The sequence below is a fragment of the Carettochelys insculpta genome, chromosome 1 (assembly GCF_033958435.1).
Source record: "Carettochelys insculpta isolate YL-2023 chromosome 1, ASM3395843v1, whole genome shotgun sequence".
NCBI classification, from domain to species: domain Eukaryota; kingdom Metazoa; phylum Chordata; order Testudines; family Carettochelyidae; genus Carettochelys; species Carettochelys insculpta.
The window spans coordinates 9,416,039-9,434,963 of record NC_134137.1 but is presented as its reverse complement, the minus strand read 5'-3'; the positions used below and the strand labels follow the sequence as shown (position 1 = coordinate 9,434,963).

Genomic DNA, 18,925 nt, shown 5'->3' with positions numbered 1-18,925 from the left:
TGCCCAATGTAGAGCTTATTAGCCTTCTTCTGTAGAATCTGGAACTGGCCACTGGCGATTAGGCTAGGTGGACACATCTGATGCAGTCTGGCAGTGCCTATCTTCCTATTAATAATATAAATGTAAGAGGCTCTATTTTATGATCTTGCCTGAGTTCTTCGGAGACTCTAAACTTGCATTGAAAGCAGAGAGATGTCCAGCTAAACATTGAGTCTCCTGTTCTTTTTCCTTTCAGGGTGGAATATTCAGAACTCCTCAGACCTGCCCAGTACACTATGTCATCTCTCAATGATACAACATTCCAATTTGCAGTGTTCCTTCTCACCGGGATACCTGGGCATGAAGAAGTCCAATTCTGGATCTGTATCCCCTTCTGCTGCATGTATGTTATTTCAATAGTAGGAAATACAGTCATTCTATTCATTGTAAAAGCAGATCCAAGCCTCCATGAGCCCATGTACATTCTCCTTTCCATGTTGGCCCTCACAGACCTTGGCTTGTTGACAGCCACTATGCCGACAATACTGGGTGTATATTTGTTTAACTCTAGGGAGATCAGTCTCAATGCCTGTTTTGCCCAGGAGTACTTCATCCACTCGCTTTCATTAATTGAATCCTCCATGCTCTTGTTGATGGCCTTTGACCGTTTTGTTGCGATCTGTGACCCGCTGAGATATGCTTCCATCTTAACCCTGCCCAGAATAGGCAAGATGGGACTTTTGTTAGTGGTCAGGTCTGTATCACTAATATTGCCACTCCCCTTTCTTCTGAAACGTTTCCAGTACTGTGGCTCCAATGTCCTCTCCCATTCCTACTGCTTGCACCAGGAGGTCATGAAGCTGGCTTGTTCGGACATCACAGTCAACAGCTTCTATGGCTTTTCCGTTAAATTTCTCACAGTGTTTTCGGACATTGTTTTGATCTTCCTTTCCTATGTGATGATTCTGAAAACAGCGCTGAGTCTCACATCCTGCACAGAGAGCCTCAGAGCCCTGAACACTTGTGTCTCCCACCTCTGTGCTGTTCTGCTCTTCTACATACCAGAGATAAGCCTGTCTATGCTACACAGATTTGGGAATAGCTCTGCTCACTTTCCTCAGATTGTCCTGAGCTACATCTATGTGCTGGTACCACCCCTGGTGAACCCAATTGTGTACAGTGTGAAAAGCAAACACTTTCGTGCAAGAATCATCAAGGTGTTTTACAAGTGAAGGGTCACTTCATCACCTGATTGTAGCCCTGGTGACACAAGACATGAAAACAAAAACCACAAATGACATCCTGGAGACTTACATCTAAAACAAAGAGCTGGTGATCTCCACTCAGAGGCTTATGGTGACTATGGCTTGTATCCATGTTAAAAAGGTGTTGTGAGGGAGGACAGTGTACTGGGGAGAGGAGACCAAGGCAGGCGGCATTTACAAAGGCAATGTGTTCTCGGATAGTGAGGGCACCAGTGGGATGTTGGCTCATAAGGAGCAGCCTCAGTGACTGCTCCCTCCTTAGATTTTCCATTGACATAGTCAGTAAAGAGAAGAAATGTGACTGCTGGTTCCCACGACACCCGGCCTCTTGCTGTTCTGTCTGATTAATCACCCAATGCAAACAAAAATATCTGCAGGTCTGTTCTGCAGTTACTGTCTTGACCCATTGTGAGCACTCTGGGTGCTGTGTGACCCATGAGGGCTGCACCAGCTGTGGACAGGGCTCTCCAAGGGGCACAGACACCCACTTTTCCCCTTACAACATCAGACAGGTGTTTGTGACTCACTCGTTTCAGAGACATAATTCACACACTAGTCCCAGGAAAAGCCATTCAGGCAGCACCTCTCCTGTGTACGCAAAGCACCAGCTGAACCCACTCCCCGTGGAGGCAGAGCATAGGTGCCTGTGTGAATGAGGGTCTGACGCACAGGAGTCCTGGCAAGAGAGTCACCTCCAGATTCCCTCTCACTCCAATCTGTTTTTCCCACTCCCGTGGAAATGGTCTTTAACTTCTGCACAGAAGTTAGCTGTTATCCCAGTCCAGCCCATTCAGTCTAGGATGGCCACCCACTCAAAAACCGAATGTGAGAAACTTGCAGGAACTTCATCTTCTGTGTAATGGCACCTCCATTACTCTTCTTCTGCCTGGAGACCCCACCCTTGGCTCCTCCTGTTCCCTCTGACACATCTTTTTAATGAATATCTCACCTCCTGTTCATTCTCACTATCCCAGGCTGCACCCTTTCTACAGATTGTAAGCCAGAACTGGGCCATGTGAAAAGCTGCCTGGAGAGCTACAGCCACTCTGTGGTGTGGCAAAATCTCCCCCGATGCCCTGTGGAGGGATCTGCGTCTGGAATATCGTCACATCTAGGCAAAGTCAATAATGGTCAAAGTCCCTCAAGCCATTAAAAATTCAGCTGTGTATTAAAATAATGCACATGTCACATAAAAGTAAAGAAAGCTGTACAATGGGTCTTTGAAAATAAAGAGTGCTCTATTGGTCTCCCTAAAAACACCAATATATCTGTGTTGGGTCTAGTGTGTAAATATAAAAAAAAATGTTGTATACCCCCACACAAAATCTACCATACACCGGGCCTTTAAGGTGGTCATGTTAAGACAGCTAATCAAAAATAAAAGGAAACAGAACAACTTTAATAACATGACACTATTGGCTGCATTTGGCACTACAGTGGTTTGTTACTCAACACTCAGCCAAATCTCTTAACATGAAACCACAGTTCCCTATTTGCGGATATCTAGACAGAGTAAGAATATTCAGGTGAATAGAGTTTCCCCCGAAGGCTTTCTCGATCCCTGCTAGCTGTCCTGGCAGAACTCTTTCACACAATAATTAAACAGGCTTACGCACAAGATGACATGCAAGGATCATCCGCCACTGCAGGAACTGGGCTCACAGATCCAGCATGTCCCTTCCAGACTTATATGACTATGGGACACATTAGCCAGTTTGTGTTAAACCAAAGTCTCATGTGGAGTTTCTTGATGTGAAACACTGTGTGCTGGGGAGCCAGCTGCGGTTACTCCATTAGTGTAGACTAAAAGAAATGGAACAGCCAGTTCCCAGAGATGATGATCTTTCCAGTATTCACCAAGCCATCACAAGCCTGTATTATCTTACTTGTGAATCATAGTCTGAACCGAGCACTTCCACTAAAGTTCGCAACATTAGAAACCACCCAGACATCCCAGGCAAATGAAGTTCTACTAATCTCAAAAGTTCCAACAAATTACCATCCAGATACCTTTTCCAAAATATACTTTTATAGTCAATTTTTAATAGCTAAATTAAGATTTATTTAAAATATAAAAAGAAAGAGCACAGGTTAAAAGATCAATAAAGTAGTCTTGTTGTTGAAAAAGGTTCTTTAGAAATTTAGTCCCTGGTTATAGTCGAAAATCCATATCCGTTGTGATTCCATCTAAACACTGGGACTTGATCCTTGTTGTTTATGTTTTCCGTTGAGTAAAACTTCAGTCAGATCTGGGATCCTAATCAGTGTCCCTTAAAGGAGTTAAGAGATGTGAGAACCCATTTCTTATGGCTTGCATCTTTCTCCACTGCCTCCAAAAACACATGAGACCACAATGATCAGGACCCAAGGACATTTATACCTTTGCAGCAGCTTCTTTTGTAGGAGAAGACAATAACCTTTTTTATGTAAATTCATAGTAATTAAACCTCAGGTAATTAAGAAACGTAACTTAATGGCCCAGTACTCTAAATAAACTTTTTTATTTCCCATAAGCATGAAATATGCTTGGTCCCAGAAAGACTTATGGCCAGGTCACCTGATGCAGGAACCCGTTTTAAATGTGGTACATTTGCATGTTTGTGTTTGTGCAGAGTGGAAATGGGTTGGAAAAGCTGGGGCTGAGTACAAAGGATTCCCATCTTGGGCAAAATTTATTTATGCACAGGGAACCAGACAAGAGGAAACACTAAGACACCCTTTAACAACCAAGATGACCATTGGAAACAAATGAGCTTGGAAAGGGGAAGGATCAAGCACAAGGTAAGTTGTGAGGAAAGATCATTAAAACAACTGTCAAGGTAAAAGCATTGCAGGTAAGAAGTTTTGTATAGTATGGGGCTCAGGTGACATATTTTGTTTTATTTTGGCTTAATTACTGACTTGGATCTGTCTGTTATCACTTGCAAACACTGACATCCAACTTTTTGTTCCAAAGGACATTTCTTGTTTATTGTTAATCCCCGTGTAAATAATTGTTACCTTGGGGGGAGGGTTTTGGTCCTATTGGGGATGTGCATCTGGCTGATGTGTCAGATCCCTGTGACTGGGTGTTCTCAGAGCTGAGCTGCTCTCATGGTGTGTGTAACTCAGCGGGGGGGTTGGGCTGTTACCACAATTCTCTGCCTTTGCGGGCTCAGCAGGACAGGCTGATGGGGTGCCACAGAGAACTGGCAGGTAGGTTTTTCTTTTTGGTTTTCAAAGGGGGGCATTAGTCCTGTTTGTTTCTGCAGACTCAGTGAGTTGGCAAAAGCAAATGGGAGAAATTGCCATTTCTATCCAAAAGCCAGGGATGAGGGGATTAGATGAATGTTCCGAGGAGGCAAGTGGAGATCCAGCATTCTTTTGGCAATCACTCGATAATGAGTACTATGTCTTCATGTCACCTTCCTATTTGTGAGTCCGTTGATGGCAGATAAGCTCAATACTGGAGCCACAGATCTTATCACAGAAGAGACAGTTGAGGTCAAAACAGGAGTCAAGCAAGGCTGTCATTGCCCCATCCCTGTTCTGCATCTTTTTTGCCACGACCTTCACCTCAGATCCAGCATGAGGCAGTCTTTGTGGGTGTTGGGCAACAGGTTTGTATGTGAGGCAGGAGGAGTAGGGCAAGTGTCATGGGAGTGGCGTCTCCTCCTTTTCCCTTGCGGAGATATGGTCACCGAAAGCAGCTGCTGGCTGTGGGAAGCTGATGGAAGGCTGGTGCTGTCTCCTAGTGGTATAATCCTGTACCATGAGAGAAAGGTTCAAGGTTTGCGCTAGCTCTGGGCTGGAAGAGAAGTGGTCCCCACCACAGACACACATGTTTTACAGCAAGCTACAAATTCTACTTTTCATGGATTTTTGAGTTTCCATAGAAAATAAATACATTTTCTCAGAAATTTCATCTTCCAGGATGTTGCTTGTCTACAGCTGCCTGGATCCCCAAGACAAATGCGAGGATTTCCATCTGCTTCTACCTTGTAACATTAATAAATATTGTGCTGTTCTCTGGGTAAGCAAATATCTGAAACCTCCCAACCAGTCTTAGGCTTGGGTAAAATGTCCATCAGCAGCTCTAACCTGTCTTCTCACTTCTGTGAAGCCCTCTCATCTGTGTATAATGCCACTTAAGCACATCCTGTGGGTAGTGACTAGCATACCAGAGGCTGAGAGTACATCTATCATGAGCCTGGGCTAGCTGAGAGCTGGAGAGAGCCCCAGAGGAATTTTTGAGGGCCAGAAATTTGGGGTGAGTAGGCTACTAACAGATCACTGAAACTTGTGACTAACTTTGGAGATCCCTAGATCCTGGGCCCACCTTTTAATATCTCAGGAAAAAAGGAAGGGAAGGAATATATCCTCATGGCACAATCTGAGGGAAATTTCCACATAGGGAGTCTTGCTGATTTTCCCTTCCCTGGGCTGCAACCTGGATTTGTAATGAAAGAAAGGCAGGTGCTGGGCAGAAATTTGATTAATCATAATAATGATTTTTGCAAAGCTCACCTCTGTGACATCAACATTGCTGTCCAATCTCAAGGAAGCCCAGGGTCCAATTGGGACCATAGGAAAAGTGATGACAGCTCTGGATCCCAAGAATGGAGCCTGAAGCGGGGCTGGTGCTTCAGTCCAGTTGTGTAGAATCACCCCCCTCCCCTGTGAATTGGACTCCTGAAGTTTGCCATTAGCTGTGATAGGGTTAACACTGTTGCAAATGAAGCCAAGCATCTGAGGTTCCCTCATGGCCAAGTGGCTCCCAAGACACTGTGCAATATACTTTAAAAAGGCTCTTGCCTCCCTTTCTGAACTGATACTGCCTGCTGCCTGTGCAACTTCTCCACTAACTTTCTGTCTTTGGGGTGAATAACTCTGGTATCAGCGGCTCCTCTTCTAGCAAGAATTGGGTATGTTGATGGCTTCTCTCTCTTTTAAAATGCAAGTGCAGGGGACGTAATGCAAACTATTCACATGTGCAGACACTCTGGGCAGTGGCAGAAGACTCAGCTGGGCTCTCAGGGTGACTTAGGGATAGGGCTGGAGGGCTGGCAGCACTAGCTAGCTTTGGGACCCCTCTCCTATATGTGGCCATGCTCCATGGTGGACTGTTCAAACTCCACAGATGTCTGAAATTCAAAGACTACTTGAAGTGTTAGACTTTGATGCCCTGAGTCAGCATTTCACAAGAAGTCCCATTTCTAGCTGTGCTGTGTTCTCTCAGCTCAGTACTGCCAGAGGCTGAGTGACAGGTCGCGCAATAGGGTAATTCCAAAATTGCCTCAAGTTTATTTGCACATGGAAATTTAATCAGGAAATGCATTTGGAAAGGGTTTATTCCTTGGCTCTCTAGTGAAGGCAGGAAATCAAAGCTGTGTTGCTCTGTGGTAACAGGTCCAGCAGAGCATATTTTCATTTCCTGACTGGCCAAGAACTCCACAACTTCTACCACATATACCACTCATCATCTATTAGCATCTCCGCCTCTGTCTGGTCTGCGAGTGCCACAAGTCAGGTCTTGTAATCTGCCCCCTTATGAAAACCATTTGTTGAATTGTGCGTACAAAATTACAGCCGTGCAAATATTTTGCTAAACTTTGTGTTTTAATACACATATTAGAAACCAAATTTTCATGACATGAATGTGTATTGAAATACAGTTGCACAGCAGTTGAAATGTCTACAGGAAGGAAGAGTGGCAATTTACTGCTTAATGTTTTTTGTTTCACAGACCATTTAAGAACTACTCCATATAGTGTTTGAATTTTTTCCCTCTTTTATCTGTTTATTCAATGAACAGTTATCATAGAATCACAGAATCACAGACCTGGAAGGGACCTTAAGATGTCATCAAGCCCACTTCCTGCTTTCACAGCAGGACCAAGCACCCTCCCTGAGAGGTGTTTATCTAGATATAGCACAGAACTGGAAAAGACAGCAAGAGGTCATTGAGTCCAGTCTCTTCCCTTCACAGAGGGACTATCACCATCCCTGACGGAATTTTTTTTTAAATATAACCTACCCAAGACCTTTGAAATGTCCCCTCATGGACTGAACTCCCAGTTCTCTAATCTTCTCTTACATGTCTCCAGGAATGGAGATTCCACTGACAAAGCAGGTCTTTGACCACGAATACTCATGCTCCAAAATATAAGGTGCCAAAGGATTTCTTTTTTTTTTTTAAATTCAGACTAATCCCATTCATTCTTATCTTATTATCAGAAGGTAAAGATAACAATTTTCTCCCTGCTTCTTGAAACACCCTTTTCCTCTCCCTATCCCTATCAACCCTATCCTCTCCCCTCTCAGTCTTCTCTTTCCAAAGTAAACAAACCTGAAGTTTTATGATGCTGTCTTCTGGTAACTGACTAGAAGTTGTTTTTAACACTTACATTGAGGGCCCCACTGCAATGCCTGAATGAATTGCTGCATGTTCCAGCAATGAGTGGAGCTGAGGTTCAGGACATGAAGCATAACAATGCTTCCACATATATCCAGCTTATCACATCTCACATGAGCATGGCTGGAAAAAAAAACTTGCACAGTAAACTGAATAATAATGCAAACGTAGTGTTTGCGTTATTCACTCTTTTCTGATGGGCTGTGTCTACACAGGGATCCTCTGTCGAGAGAGGTCACTGTCAACAGAGAAACATTGACAGATTGTGTCCACACATAAAAGCAGCTTGAAAGAGCAAGGCACTCAAGAGCAGCTGGACTGCCCTGACCTCTCTCAACAGAACGGCTAACTGGAAGCTCTCAATGGAAGCTCGGAGAACCAGAAGCCCTCTCTGTCAACAGAAGCACATACACCGGCACTTTGTAGATAGAACACTGTTGCCAGAGATGATATATCAGATCAGGGAGAGGTATAATGCAGCTAGCTGAACAGCTGAGTTTTGTCAACAGACTCTTGACAGAGCGCTTTAACCGTGTAGAGGGTTGGCAATTTTTGTTGAAAAAAGCCCAGTTTTGTGAGCAGAAGCTGCCCACGTAGAAACAGCCATGTTGTCCTCTCTGAAGCCCAGCTAAGTTACCCTCTGTGTTAGCTTGTAACTTCCTAGATACCACAAACATTTTCACAGGTAGAGGATAAAGGTCCTTGAAAGACGAATAGGAGATGGCTTCTTTTTCATGTTTCATTAACGAGGGGGGATGGGATAGCTCACTGATTAGAGCATTCCCCTTGTAAACCTCAGGTTGTGAGTTTAACCTGAGGTGGGGGGGGGGGATAAAAGAGGGTTCATGGGTCTAGAGCAAAAATCATCTTGGGCAAGTTAGATTTAAGAAACACCAGTTAGGTATGGTGATCAGTCCTGCCGTGAGGGCAGGAGAATGGAATCCATGACATATGACATTGCTTCCAAGTCTATAAAGGGGAACAAAAATAGAAACCTGTAGGGGGAACAGACTCTATCGGTGCAATCAACCCTGGTCAGGAAAGGGACTTAAGGGATTTTTGGAGGTTACTCTTGTGCCATTTGTTAAGGGAAAGACAATGAACCCCAGCTCCCATGGAATTTATATGTAGAAATCTGGAGTGATGCTGTTGAAGTAAATGATAATAAAGAATCTGGCCTTGAAAATTTATCTCATGTGCTGCAAAGAGACAGTGGCATCATTTGAGATCCTAACAGACACAAAAAAATACATATAATGTGGAAACAAGTAACAGTAAATAAGGACACCCTTTTCCTGCTGCACTTCCATGTGTTTATCCACACATCGAGATATAATGGTCTATACTCAGAAGTTAAGGTCTAGAACTTTTTCTGTGGGAAGGTCCATACGGATCACAATTAAAACATCACGGAGTGCTCAAGTAGGATGTTTAACTTCCAGACACCAGAGATCAGTGGGGCCAAGAAGTTAGCAGGTTTTAAAGATGGACTGGACATTTGCAAGGGTAACCAGAAAATCCTGTTGGAGTAGTGAGGATTACTTAAAAAAAAAAAAAAAAACAAAAAAAAAACCCAGAAGATTTCAAAATATTTCTGCTTTGCTCCACAAATTCTTGTCTAAAATAGATCTTGTGGAGAAGTTTTGCCTATAACCCAGTTGTATTATAGCTGTCCATCGTCGGGCTTATTCACTTTTTTCAAAAGAATTTGGAACTGGTAACTGGATTCTGGGCTAGATTGACAAAAATCTGATCCAGTCTGTCAATATCTATCCTCCTATCTGTGGTATAAGTCTCAGAGGGTGTTTTTGCTGGTCTTCCTAGACTTCCTAGGAGTCTCTAAAATTGCACTGAGAGCAATTTTATGTATCCTTAAATATCATCTAGACCCCTGTTTTTCTGTTTTTTTGGGTTTTTTTCAGGAAGGAAAACTCAGATGTCTTTGGACCTACCTTGTACATTATGGCAGCTGTCAATGACACCAAATTTTCACATGCAGTGTTCATTCTCACCGGGATACCTGGGCATGAAAATGTTCATCTCTGGATCTCTGCCCTTTTCTGCTTCATGTATCTAATTTCAATAGTAGGAAACTCAGTCATTCTATTCATCATAAAAACAGATCCTACCCTCCATGAACCCATGTACATATTCCTTTCCATGTTGGCTATCACAGACCTTGGCTTATCAATATCCACCATACCAACAACACTGGGAACATTTTTATTTAATTCTACAGAGATCGGTCTCGATGCCTGTTTTGCCCAGCTGTTCTTCATCCACTCATTTTCATACATTGAATCCTCTGTACTCTTGTTGATGGCCTTTGACCGCTTCATCGCAATATGTAACCCTCTGAGATACGCTTCCATCTTAACCCTGCCAAGAATAGGCAGGATGGGACTGGTGTTCCTGGTAAGATCTGTGTCCCTACAACTCCCATTCCCCTTTCTCTTGAAACGGTTCCAATTCTGTGGCACCAATATCCTAACCCATTCCTACTGCTTGCACCAGGAGGTCATGAAAATGGCTTGTTCGGACATCAAGGTCAACAACATCTATGGCTTGTCCATTACACTCTTAGGTGTGGTATTGGACTCCGTGCTCATCTTCCTCTCCTATATCATGATCCTCAAAACAGTGCTGAGTGTTGCATCCCACCTGGAGTCTCTCAGGGCCCTGAACACCTGCATCTCCCACCTCTGTGCTGTTCTGCTCTTCTACATACCAGAAATTGGTCTGACTGTGCTACACAGATTTGGGAACAGCTCTTCTGAGTTTCTGCAGACCCTTTTGGGCTATGCGTATCTGATGATCCCACCTCTGCTGAACCCAATCGTGTACAGTGTGAAAAGCAAACACCTTCGTGAGAGGATAATCAGAGTGTTCTTCAAGTGAACTCATGGTAATTAAACCTTAGTTATTTAAAAAAAGTGTAGCTTATCTAACTTAACGTCCCAATACTGTAAATAAACTAGTTTTTCCCATAGGCATGGAATATGGTTGGTCCTACAAAGACATATGATCAGGTCAACTGATTCAGGAACTCATTTTAGAGGTGTTATTTTTGCATTTGTGTGTGTGTGTGTGTGTAGGATTTGGGGGTTGGAAGGGTTGGAGCTGAGTGCAGGAAACCGGACAATGGGAAAGTTGACAGTTGGGCAACACCAAGATGCTCTGGTGGTACTAAGAAAAATGTTAAAACATCTAAGACCGGATGGAGGATGGATCAATCTCAAGCTAAGGGACTGCCTACCTTGTGGGAAAAGATCATTGAAACAATGATCAGGTGAACTATGGCAGTAACAAGTAGCTGAGAGTAGGAGGCTTTGTTGACATGTTTTGTTTTTATTTTGGCCTAACAATTTACTTGGATCTGTCTGCTGTCACTTGCAATCACTTAAATGCTACTTTTTTTCTTAATAAAGTGTCTGGTTTACCATTATACCCTGTGTAAATTAATTGTTATGGGGGGAAGGGAGCAACAACTGTGCGTATTTCTCTTTCATTGAAAAAGGGGACAAAGACATTATTGTGCAAAGCTATCATGCGGAACACAATAGAGTTACCTTGGGTTCTGTTTGTGGGGTGTGCGCCTGGGTGCTGTGTTAAGTCCTGGCAACTGTGTGTTCTCAGAGCTGAGCTGCTCCCAGTGTTTTACTCTGTTTGGGGGCAGTTTCCACAACTCACTGCCTTTGCTGTAAGAGACCAGAGCTTGTGGCTTAGTAGGACAGAATCGTGGGTTGCCCGAGAGGGCAGGCATGCTGGGACAGCAATATGATCACCCCTTCAAGTGACAGTCTGAAGGGGATCTCTGTGGTTCAATCCATCACATTAAGTTCATGGAGGAGAGAATGAGCAGTGAGTAAAAGCCAAGCGCTCTGCATATCTGTAAACATCTGACTGTCAGAAGAGGGAAGCGAATGAAAAAGGATGATTCCTCCAGCAATCGTTTAAAAAATCTCTTTACTCTTCACTCCCTCTGAATTATCTGCACTGACCACTGCCAGAAGGCAGGACACTGGGCTACATAAACTGTGATCTAAATCCATATGGACATTCATATTAAATTGTTCTTTTCATGGATAGATTGCTACAGACAAGACTTTTCCAGGGATTCCCACTGTGATACAGCTGATGCAACCATCTCAGCACACATCCAAGATAGGATGATATTACAACCTGTTTTGGAAGGGAATTCCCTGTTTACAGCCCTCTGCCAGACAACATGACTTTGTCTTTTCAAAAGGAGGTATTAGTCTTGTTTTCTCCTACAGACTCGATGAGTTGGTGTGATAGGAAAGGGTTTCTGGGTACAGCTCGAGAAATCAATCCAGGGTACTGTTGCTTCAAATCAGGGCCACCTGCAGCCCAAGTCTGGGTTTTTCTTCTCACTGAGACAAATCCAATCAACCACAGCAGCACCTATGCCAGCCCATCTGTCCAGCCAGAAGCCACATAAACAAATCCACAGACTACCCAGCTGCTGTACCCGCTCAGACCAGCAACCCCCAACTGAAGGTGAGAAAAGTATTGGTTGAATTGTAAGTACAAAATGACAGGTGTGCAAATGCTTTGCCAAACATTGTATTGTAATACTCATATTACCAAACCAAATTTTCATGATTTGAATATGTATTGAAATCTAGCAGCACAGCAGTTGAAATTTCTACAGGAAGGAAGGTGGCAATGTTCCTGCTTAGTGGCTTTTGCTTTACAATTGATTCCAGAATGACTCTACATACGGATTGAAAAAATTTACTCTTTTACCTCCTTGTTTAGTGAACGATTATCGTAGAATCACAGAATCATTGAACTGAAAGGGACCTTGAGAGGTTATCAAGTCTAGTCACTGCTCTCACAGCAGGACCAAGCAGCATGTTGACCATTTGCAGTGGATTTTAACTAACTTTCTGTTAAATATCTCCAATAATGGAGATTCCACAACCTCCCTCCAGAATTTTAACTTTCATGTTTAATCCCATTCCTTCATGTTCTATCATTAGGGGCCAAGGAGAACAATTTTTCTCCCTCCTCCTTGAAACACCCATTTGGGTACTTGAAAACTACAATCCTGTCCCCTCTCAGAGTTCTGATTTCCAAACTAAACAAACTCAAAGTCCTGTGATACTATCTTCTGGTAATGAATGTTATTTTTAATACTTCCAGAGAGTGTCATTAACACAATCCCTCTGCAATAACGGTGTAAGGCTTTCCAAAAAGTCCTGAATGAAAAGACCTACTAATCTTAGTTGTAGCAAACAGTGGAGTTGAGGTGTAGGAAAGGGGAGAGTAATTCTGCTTCTACTTTATTCCAGCTTGTCAGCTCTTACAGGCTCATGGCTGAAAAAAATATGCACAGTCAGGTGAATATCAGTGCAAATATCACGTTTGCATAATTCACCCTTTTCTGCTGCTGTCCTCTCAGCTGCCCAGCTAAGGGACTCTCTTTGTCAGCCTGTAACTTCCCAGATATCACTAACACTTGCATGGACAGAGGATGCAGGCATCACAAAGATGAAGAGGAGGTTGTAGGTTGAGGAGGGATTCTTCTGGGTTGTAGTGTAACATTTCCAAAGGGAAAGTTAATAGATCCCAAGGCCAATGAAATTTAAACATGGAAATCTCAAGTGACGCTGCTAAAGTCAATGATAATATGTTAAGAATAAGGCCTTGAACATTTATCCCATGTACTGCAAAGAGGCAGTGGTATCATTTGAACCCTCAGGAGCAAAGACATTAAAATATGCATGTCATGTGGCAATGAGTAACATTTATAAATAGCTTTATTTCAGGACACCCTTTTCCTGATGTAGTTCCATGTGTTTATTCACACATCCATACGAGCCACACTCAGAAGTGGAGGTCTTGATTTGTTTTTTTTTGTGGAAAGGTCACAATATAAAAAAAAAATCTCACAAACAGGATGTGTAACTCCCAGCTAACAGATATTAATGAGGCCAAGAGCTTAGCATGTTTCAAAGACACACTGGATATTTTCATGGGTAACCAGAAAATCCTATTAGAGTAGTGAGTATTGTTTTAAAACACTTCAGAAGATCCCAAAATCTTGATGATTTACACCAGAAACCATGACTAAAAGTAGGGAGAAAAGTAGGAGAAGCTTCCCTGGAAGCTGTTTGTATTATAGCTGCCCATTGCAGTGCTTGTTTATTTTCTCCTTTAGAATTTGGACCTGGCCACTGGTTATCAGGCTAAATGGGCAAGTGTGATCCAGTCGGTCAATATCTATCCTCCTATTGGCGGTGTAAGTCGATGAGGATGTTTGTGCTGGTCTCCTAGACTTCCTGGGAGTCTCTAAAATTGCACTTGGAGCAGAAACATGTAGCTTTAAATATCAACTAATACCCTGTTTGTTTGTTTGGTTGTTTTCTTTTCAGGAAGGACAACTCAAATGTCCTTGGACCTGCCCAGTACACTATGGCAGCTGTCAAAGACACTAAATTTTCACATACACTGTTCATCCTCACTGGGATATATGGGCATGAAAATGTTCATCTCTGGATCTCTGTCCCTTTCTGCTTTATGTATCTAATTTCAATAGTAGGAAACTCAATCATTCTGCTCATCATAAAAACAGATCCTAGCCTCCATGAACCCATGTATATGTTCCTTTCCATGTTGGCCATCACAGACCTTGAGTTATCAATATCCACCATACCAACAACAACTGGGCAGATTTTTGTTTAATTCAAAAGAAATCAGTCTCAATGCCTGTTTTGCCCAGCTGTTCTTTATCCACTCTCTTTCATACATTGAATCCTCTGTGCTTCTGTTGAGGGCCTTTGACCGATTCATTGCAATCTGTAATCCACTGAGGTATGCTTCCATCTTAACCCTGCCCAGAATAGGCAAGATGGGACTTGGGAACATGGTAAGATCTGTGCCCCTAATATTGCCACTCTCGTTTCTTCTGAAATGGTTCCAATACTGCAGCACCAATGTCCTCTCCCATTCCTACTGCTTGCATCAGGAGATCATGAAGATGGCTTGTTCAGACATCACAGTCAACAGCATCTATGGCTTGTCGATTAAACTCTTAACTGTGGGATTAGACTCTGAGATTCCCATCGCAACCCCCAAACTAAAATGTTTCCTTTTCAGGCATTTGTGGGGTGACTTTTTATAGAAAATGGATAATTTTTTTCTGACAGCTCAGCTGCCATAATTCTGTCCAGCTTCAGCTGCCTGGATTTCCCAAGAGAACTTGGGGGCTTTTTCTCTGCCTTGCCCCCATAGCATACAGGAAGGTGGCATACATGTTACTGCAAGGCCATGCCCAATATAGCTGTGTAACTAATCAGAGCCATACCAACAGTGATAACAAGCTGAGGATCCAGGAATGGGGCCTGCAGTAGGGCTGACGCTGCAGTCCACTTGTAGAGCATCACAACCCATCCCCTGTGATTTAGTCTCCAGCAGTTTGTCATTGGCTGTGATGGAGTTAAACCTGGTGCACTGGAAGCCAAGCAGCTGAGGTTCCCTGATGGCCAAGTGGCCCCCAAGGGAATGCGTCAGCATGCTTCATAAAGACAGCTCCCTCCCTATCAGAAGAGACACTCCCTGCTGGCTGTGCAATGGTGCCAATGACTCCTCGTCCATAAGGGTGAAACCCTCTGGTGTCAGCGGCTCCTCTTCCAGCAGCAATTGGGTATGTTAGCAGCTTGCAAGGTCCTTAAAATGAAAAGTTGAGGTGAAAGGCTTTCAGCTGGGTCTATTTGCAGATGTTCTGTGCAGTGGCAAAGGACTCAGCTGCCCTTTTTTCATGGTGAGCTCTTAAACTGAAAAGTCACCTGACAGAGTGACAACCCAAGTAATGAATAACTTAAATACTGATCCCAGTGTCTGTTACTGATAGCAATGCCCATTATTACTCACCATACAGGCTAATAGAATAGAAAAAAAACATTCAGTTATTCACCCAGGGTTAGAGGAGCTACTTTTGTTTGCTGACAAGTAACCAATTGAGGACTGAGATGATACAGTTGTTTCAGTTTCTGAATAAACCCATATGACAGATTGTCCTTCTTAAGTCCCTCTCTAACTGGAGAAATCATCTTTGGAAGAACGTTAAAGGGGAGAGAAGGGCTGTGTACTAAAGTACAGATATGTAAATGCTAGGTGAAAAGTTTTCATTGTCATACATATATTTAAAAAAACCCCAGACGTTCATGACATACAAATGTTGAAAACCAGCAGCACAGTTATTGGATGTACAGAAAGGACAGATGTAACTTTACTACTTAATGGTCTTTTTTCCGAGAAGATGTCATTTGTACTCCACCTGCTGGTTGCAGTGATTTGCGCTACCAACTCTTTGTTCAGGGAAGAACTGAATGATACTGTTTCCTCATAACTTCAGAGAAACTGGAGCTAACACTTGCATTCAAGGTCATGAACACAATCCCTTTGCAATACCTGTGCAAGACTTTTCAAACAGTCCTGCGAAAAGAGAGCAGCTGGGTTGTGTTTCTGCAAAGACCACACCTGATGTACAGGACAAGGGCATGTAATAATGATTCTATATGATTTAGACTCCTCTCTTCTTAAAAGAGTCACACACACTCAGCAATATACTTCTACAAATCTATTTTTTGCCATATTCACCCAAGTGTGAAGCCAACTCTTCTCCACTCAATTGCAGGAAATGTTTCGCTTGTCACTTCTCAGATATCTAAAGACACTTGCATGAGAAAGGTTGCAGGTCCTGTGAGCAGACAAAGAAGCCTGTGGGATGAATGAATTCTTTGAATTCAGTCAACACAGACCAGAAAAGCACTTCATCTTCTCTTGGAGGGTATTTTAGTGGCCAGAGTGTATCTCTCAGGGAGCTCTGAAAAATCTAATTAATAGATCATGATTATGATCGAGTTTATGTATGTTTAATACTAGAGAGATGCCACTGGTGGTAATGTGATGTAATTTAGACGTAAACCTGAGAATATGTATTGAGGGAATGAATCACGCTGCTCAGCAAAAGAAGCTGAAGCACAAGCAGTTGTATATACATCATAGACTAACAGATTTATTGGAGCATAAGTTTTTGTGGACAAAGACCCACTTCATCTGATGTGTACATGCATACGTACATCTGAAGAAGTGTGTCTTTGCCCATGAAAGTTTACGATCCAATAAATATGTTAATCTATGAGGTGCCCCAGGACTTCTCTTTGTTTTTGCAGATACAGAATAACATGGCTACCTCACTGATGCTTATGAACAACATATTTGCAGGATGGTAACAGAGAGATGGTTGTGTTAGTCTACGTACTATCAACACGAAAAAGCAGTCCAGTAGCACTTTAAAGACTAACAAAATAATTTATTAGGTGGCATTTGAAGGAGAAAAGGATAAAATTACCTTTTCCCTGAACGCTTGCCATTTGCCTGCATGCCGTGATACAATGGAGAACACTCAGAAGCAGAAAGCCATAAAGTGTGTCTGTGGGAAGGTCACAGCTGCAAAATTGCACCCTGCTCAAGTAGGCTGCAGAGATCCCAGAATCAAAAGGCATTAGAGTTTAGCAGGACTGAAGGAGGGACTCGATGTTTATATGCTGATCAGGAAATCCCATTACACTGCGAAGGACTTTTTAAAAATAGGATTGGAAGGGATCTACAATTTCCTGATTTACATCACAAAATATGTCTACCAAGTGGGTGTCAGAGAAATCTTCACTGGGAGCGTGTTGTCTCCAAGTTGCCTATTGCAGGGTTTCTTCCTTCCTTTATCAGCGATGTAAAGCCAAGACTGTATTTTTCTTATCTTGCTTACACCCCTGGGAGTCTCTAGAGTTTCTCTAATAGCAGCAAAAGGTTTTTTTGTTTTTTTTTTTCGATAGGATTTTCAATCCTCTTCTCTTTCCTTTCAGGAAGGAAAGTCCAATGCTCCTCATACCTGCACGGCACCTTATGTCAGCTGCCAATGACACCAAAGTAAATTATGAAGTTTTCCTTCTCACCGGCATACCAGGGCAGGAAGACGTCCATCTCTGGATCTCTATCCCCTTCTGCTTAATGTATGCAATTTCCATCATTGGCAATTCAGTCATTCTCTTCATTATCAGAACAGATCCAAGCCTCCATAAGCCCATGTACATTTTCCTTTCCATGTTGTCCATGACAGATATTTGCTTATCTATAACCACCATGCCGACGATACTGGGCATGTATTTATTTAATTCAAGAGAGATCAGCCTCGATGCCTGTTTTACCCAACTCTTCTTTATCCACTCATTTTCATACATTGAATCCTCCATGCTATTGTTGATGGCTTTTGATCGTTTTGTTGCCATCTGTATCCCACTGAGATATGCTTCCATCTTAACCCTGCAGAGAATAGCTAAGATGGCACTGGTGTTTGTGCTGAGAACAGTGATTCTGTTATTCCCAGGCCTCTTTCTCCTGAAACGCTTCCAATACTGTCGAGCCAATGTCCTAACCCATTCCTACTGCCTTTTCCAGGACGTCATGAAACTAGCTTGTTCAGACATCACAGTGAACAGCATCTATGGCTTGTCTGTTAAACTGTTAACAGTAGGGTTGGACTCACTGCTCATCTTCCTCTCCTATGTGATGATCCTCAAAACGGTGCTGAGCATCGCATCCCGCGCAGGGAGCCTCAAGGCCCTGAATACCTGCGTTTCCCACCTCTGCGCCTTCCTGCTTTTCTACATACCAGAGATTGGCTTGTCTCTCACACACAGATTTGGGAATAGTTCTTCTCACATGCTTCAGATTCTCCTTGGATATATCTACCTTATGGTCCCACCCCTGATGAACCCAGTTGTGTACAGCGTGAAAAGCAAACACCTTCGTGCGAGGATCATCCGGGTGTTTATCAAATGAAGAGTCACTTCATCACCTGGCTCCAGAAATGGTTGATATGGAAGATAGAAAGTACTGGACCTGTGCCCCTATTGTATCCTGGTCCTTTATTTCTGAGGTGAGATGAGCTATCCATCTTCACTCTGCAGGGAGCGCACAAAGCCTGCCCTCAGGGCACTGAGATAAGAAAACAAGGGAGGCATCATCATTTACAAAGTGACCGTGTTTGTGCAGAGCCAGGGGACTACAGGGAAGTTGGCCCACAAACCGACATATCAGTGACTCTGCTGTCTTCAGAATTCAACCTCCGAAACCACGCAATATAGCTGTATTCAATAAAGAGCAGGGACATGGACACATTCTTCCCGCCCCCGCCACCAGTTACATGTGCTCTGTTGCTGTCCTACCATGGACCTGACAAAAGCTGCAGAGTTGGTGT

At 43.1% G+C, this 18,925-nt stretch overlaps 3 protein-coding genes and 1 pseudogene across 3 annotated transcripts; all 4 read left to right on the top strand.

The window, feature by feature from the left end:
* Positions 1–275: 275 nt before the first annotated feature.
* Positions 276–1,211, top strand: LOC142003322 (olfactory receptor 51G2-like). The gene has a single exon (XM_074980189.1). The coding sequence runs from the start codon at positions 276–278 to the stop codon at positions 1,209–1,211; it is 936 nt and encodes a 311-aa protein (XP_074836290.1).
* Positions 1,212–9,546: 8,335 nt separating this feature from the next.
* On the top strand, positions 9,547–10,536 carry LOC142003320 (olfactory receptor 51G2-like). The gene has a single exon (XM_074980173.1). It carries the CDS (start codon positions 9,601–9,603, stop codon positions 10,534–10,536), a length of 936 nt encoding a protein of 311 aa, XP_074836274.1. The 5' UTR covers positions 9,547–9,600.
* A 3,543-nt stretch (positions 10,537–14,079) lies between these two features.
* Positions 14,080–14,788, top strand: LOC142007687 (olfactory receptor 51G2-like; annotated as a pseudogene).
* Positions 14,789–17,571: 2,783 nt separating this feature from the next.
* On the top strand, positions 17,572–18,507 carry LOC142003315 (olfactory receptor 51G2-like). The gene has a single exon (XM_074980160.1). The coding sequence runs from the start codon at positions 17,572–17,574 to the stop codon at positions 18,505–18,507; it is 936 nt and encodes a 311-aa protein (XP_074836261.1).
* Positions 18,508–18,925: the final 418 nt, after the last annotated feature.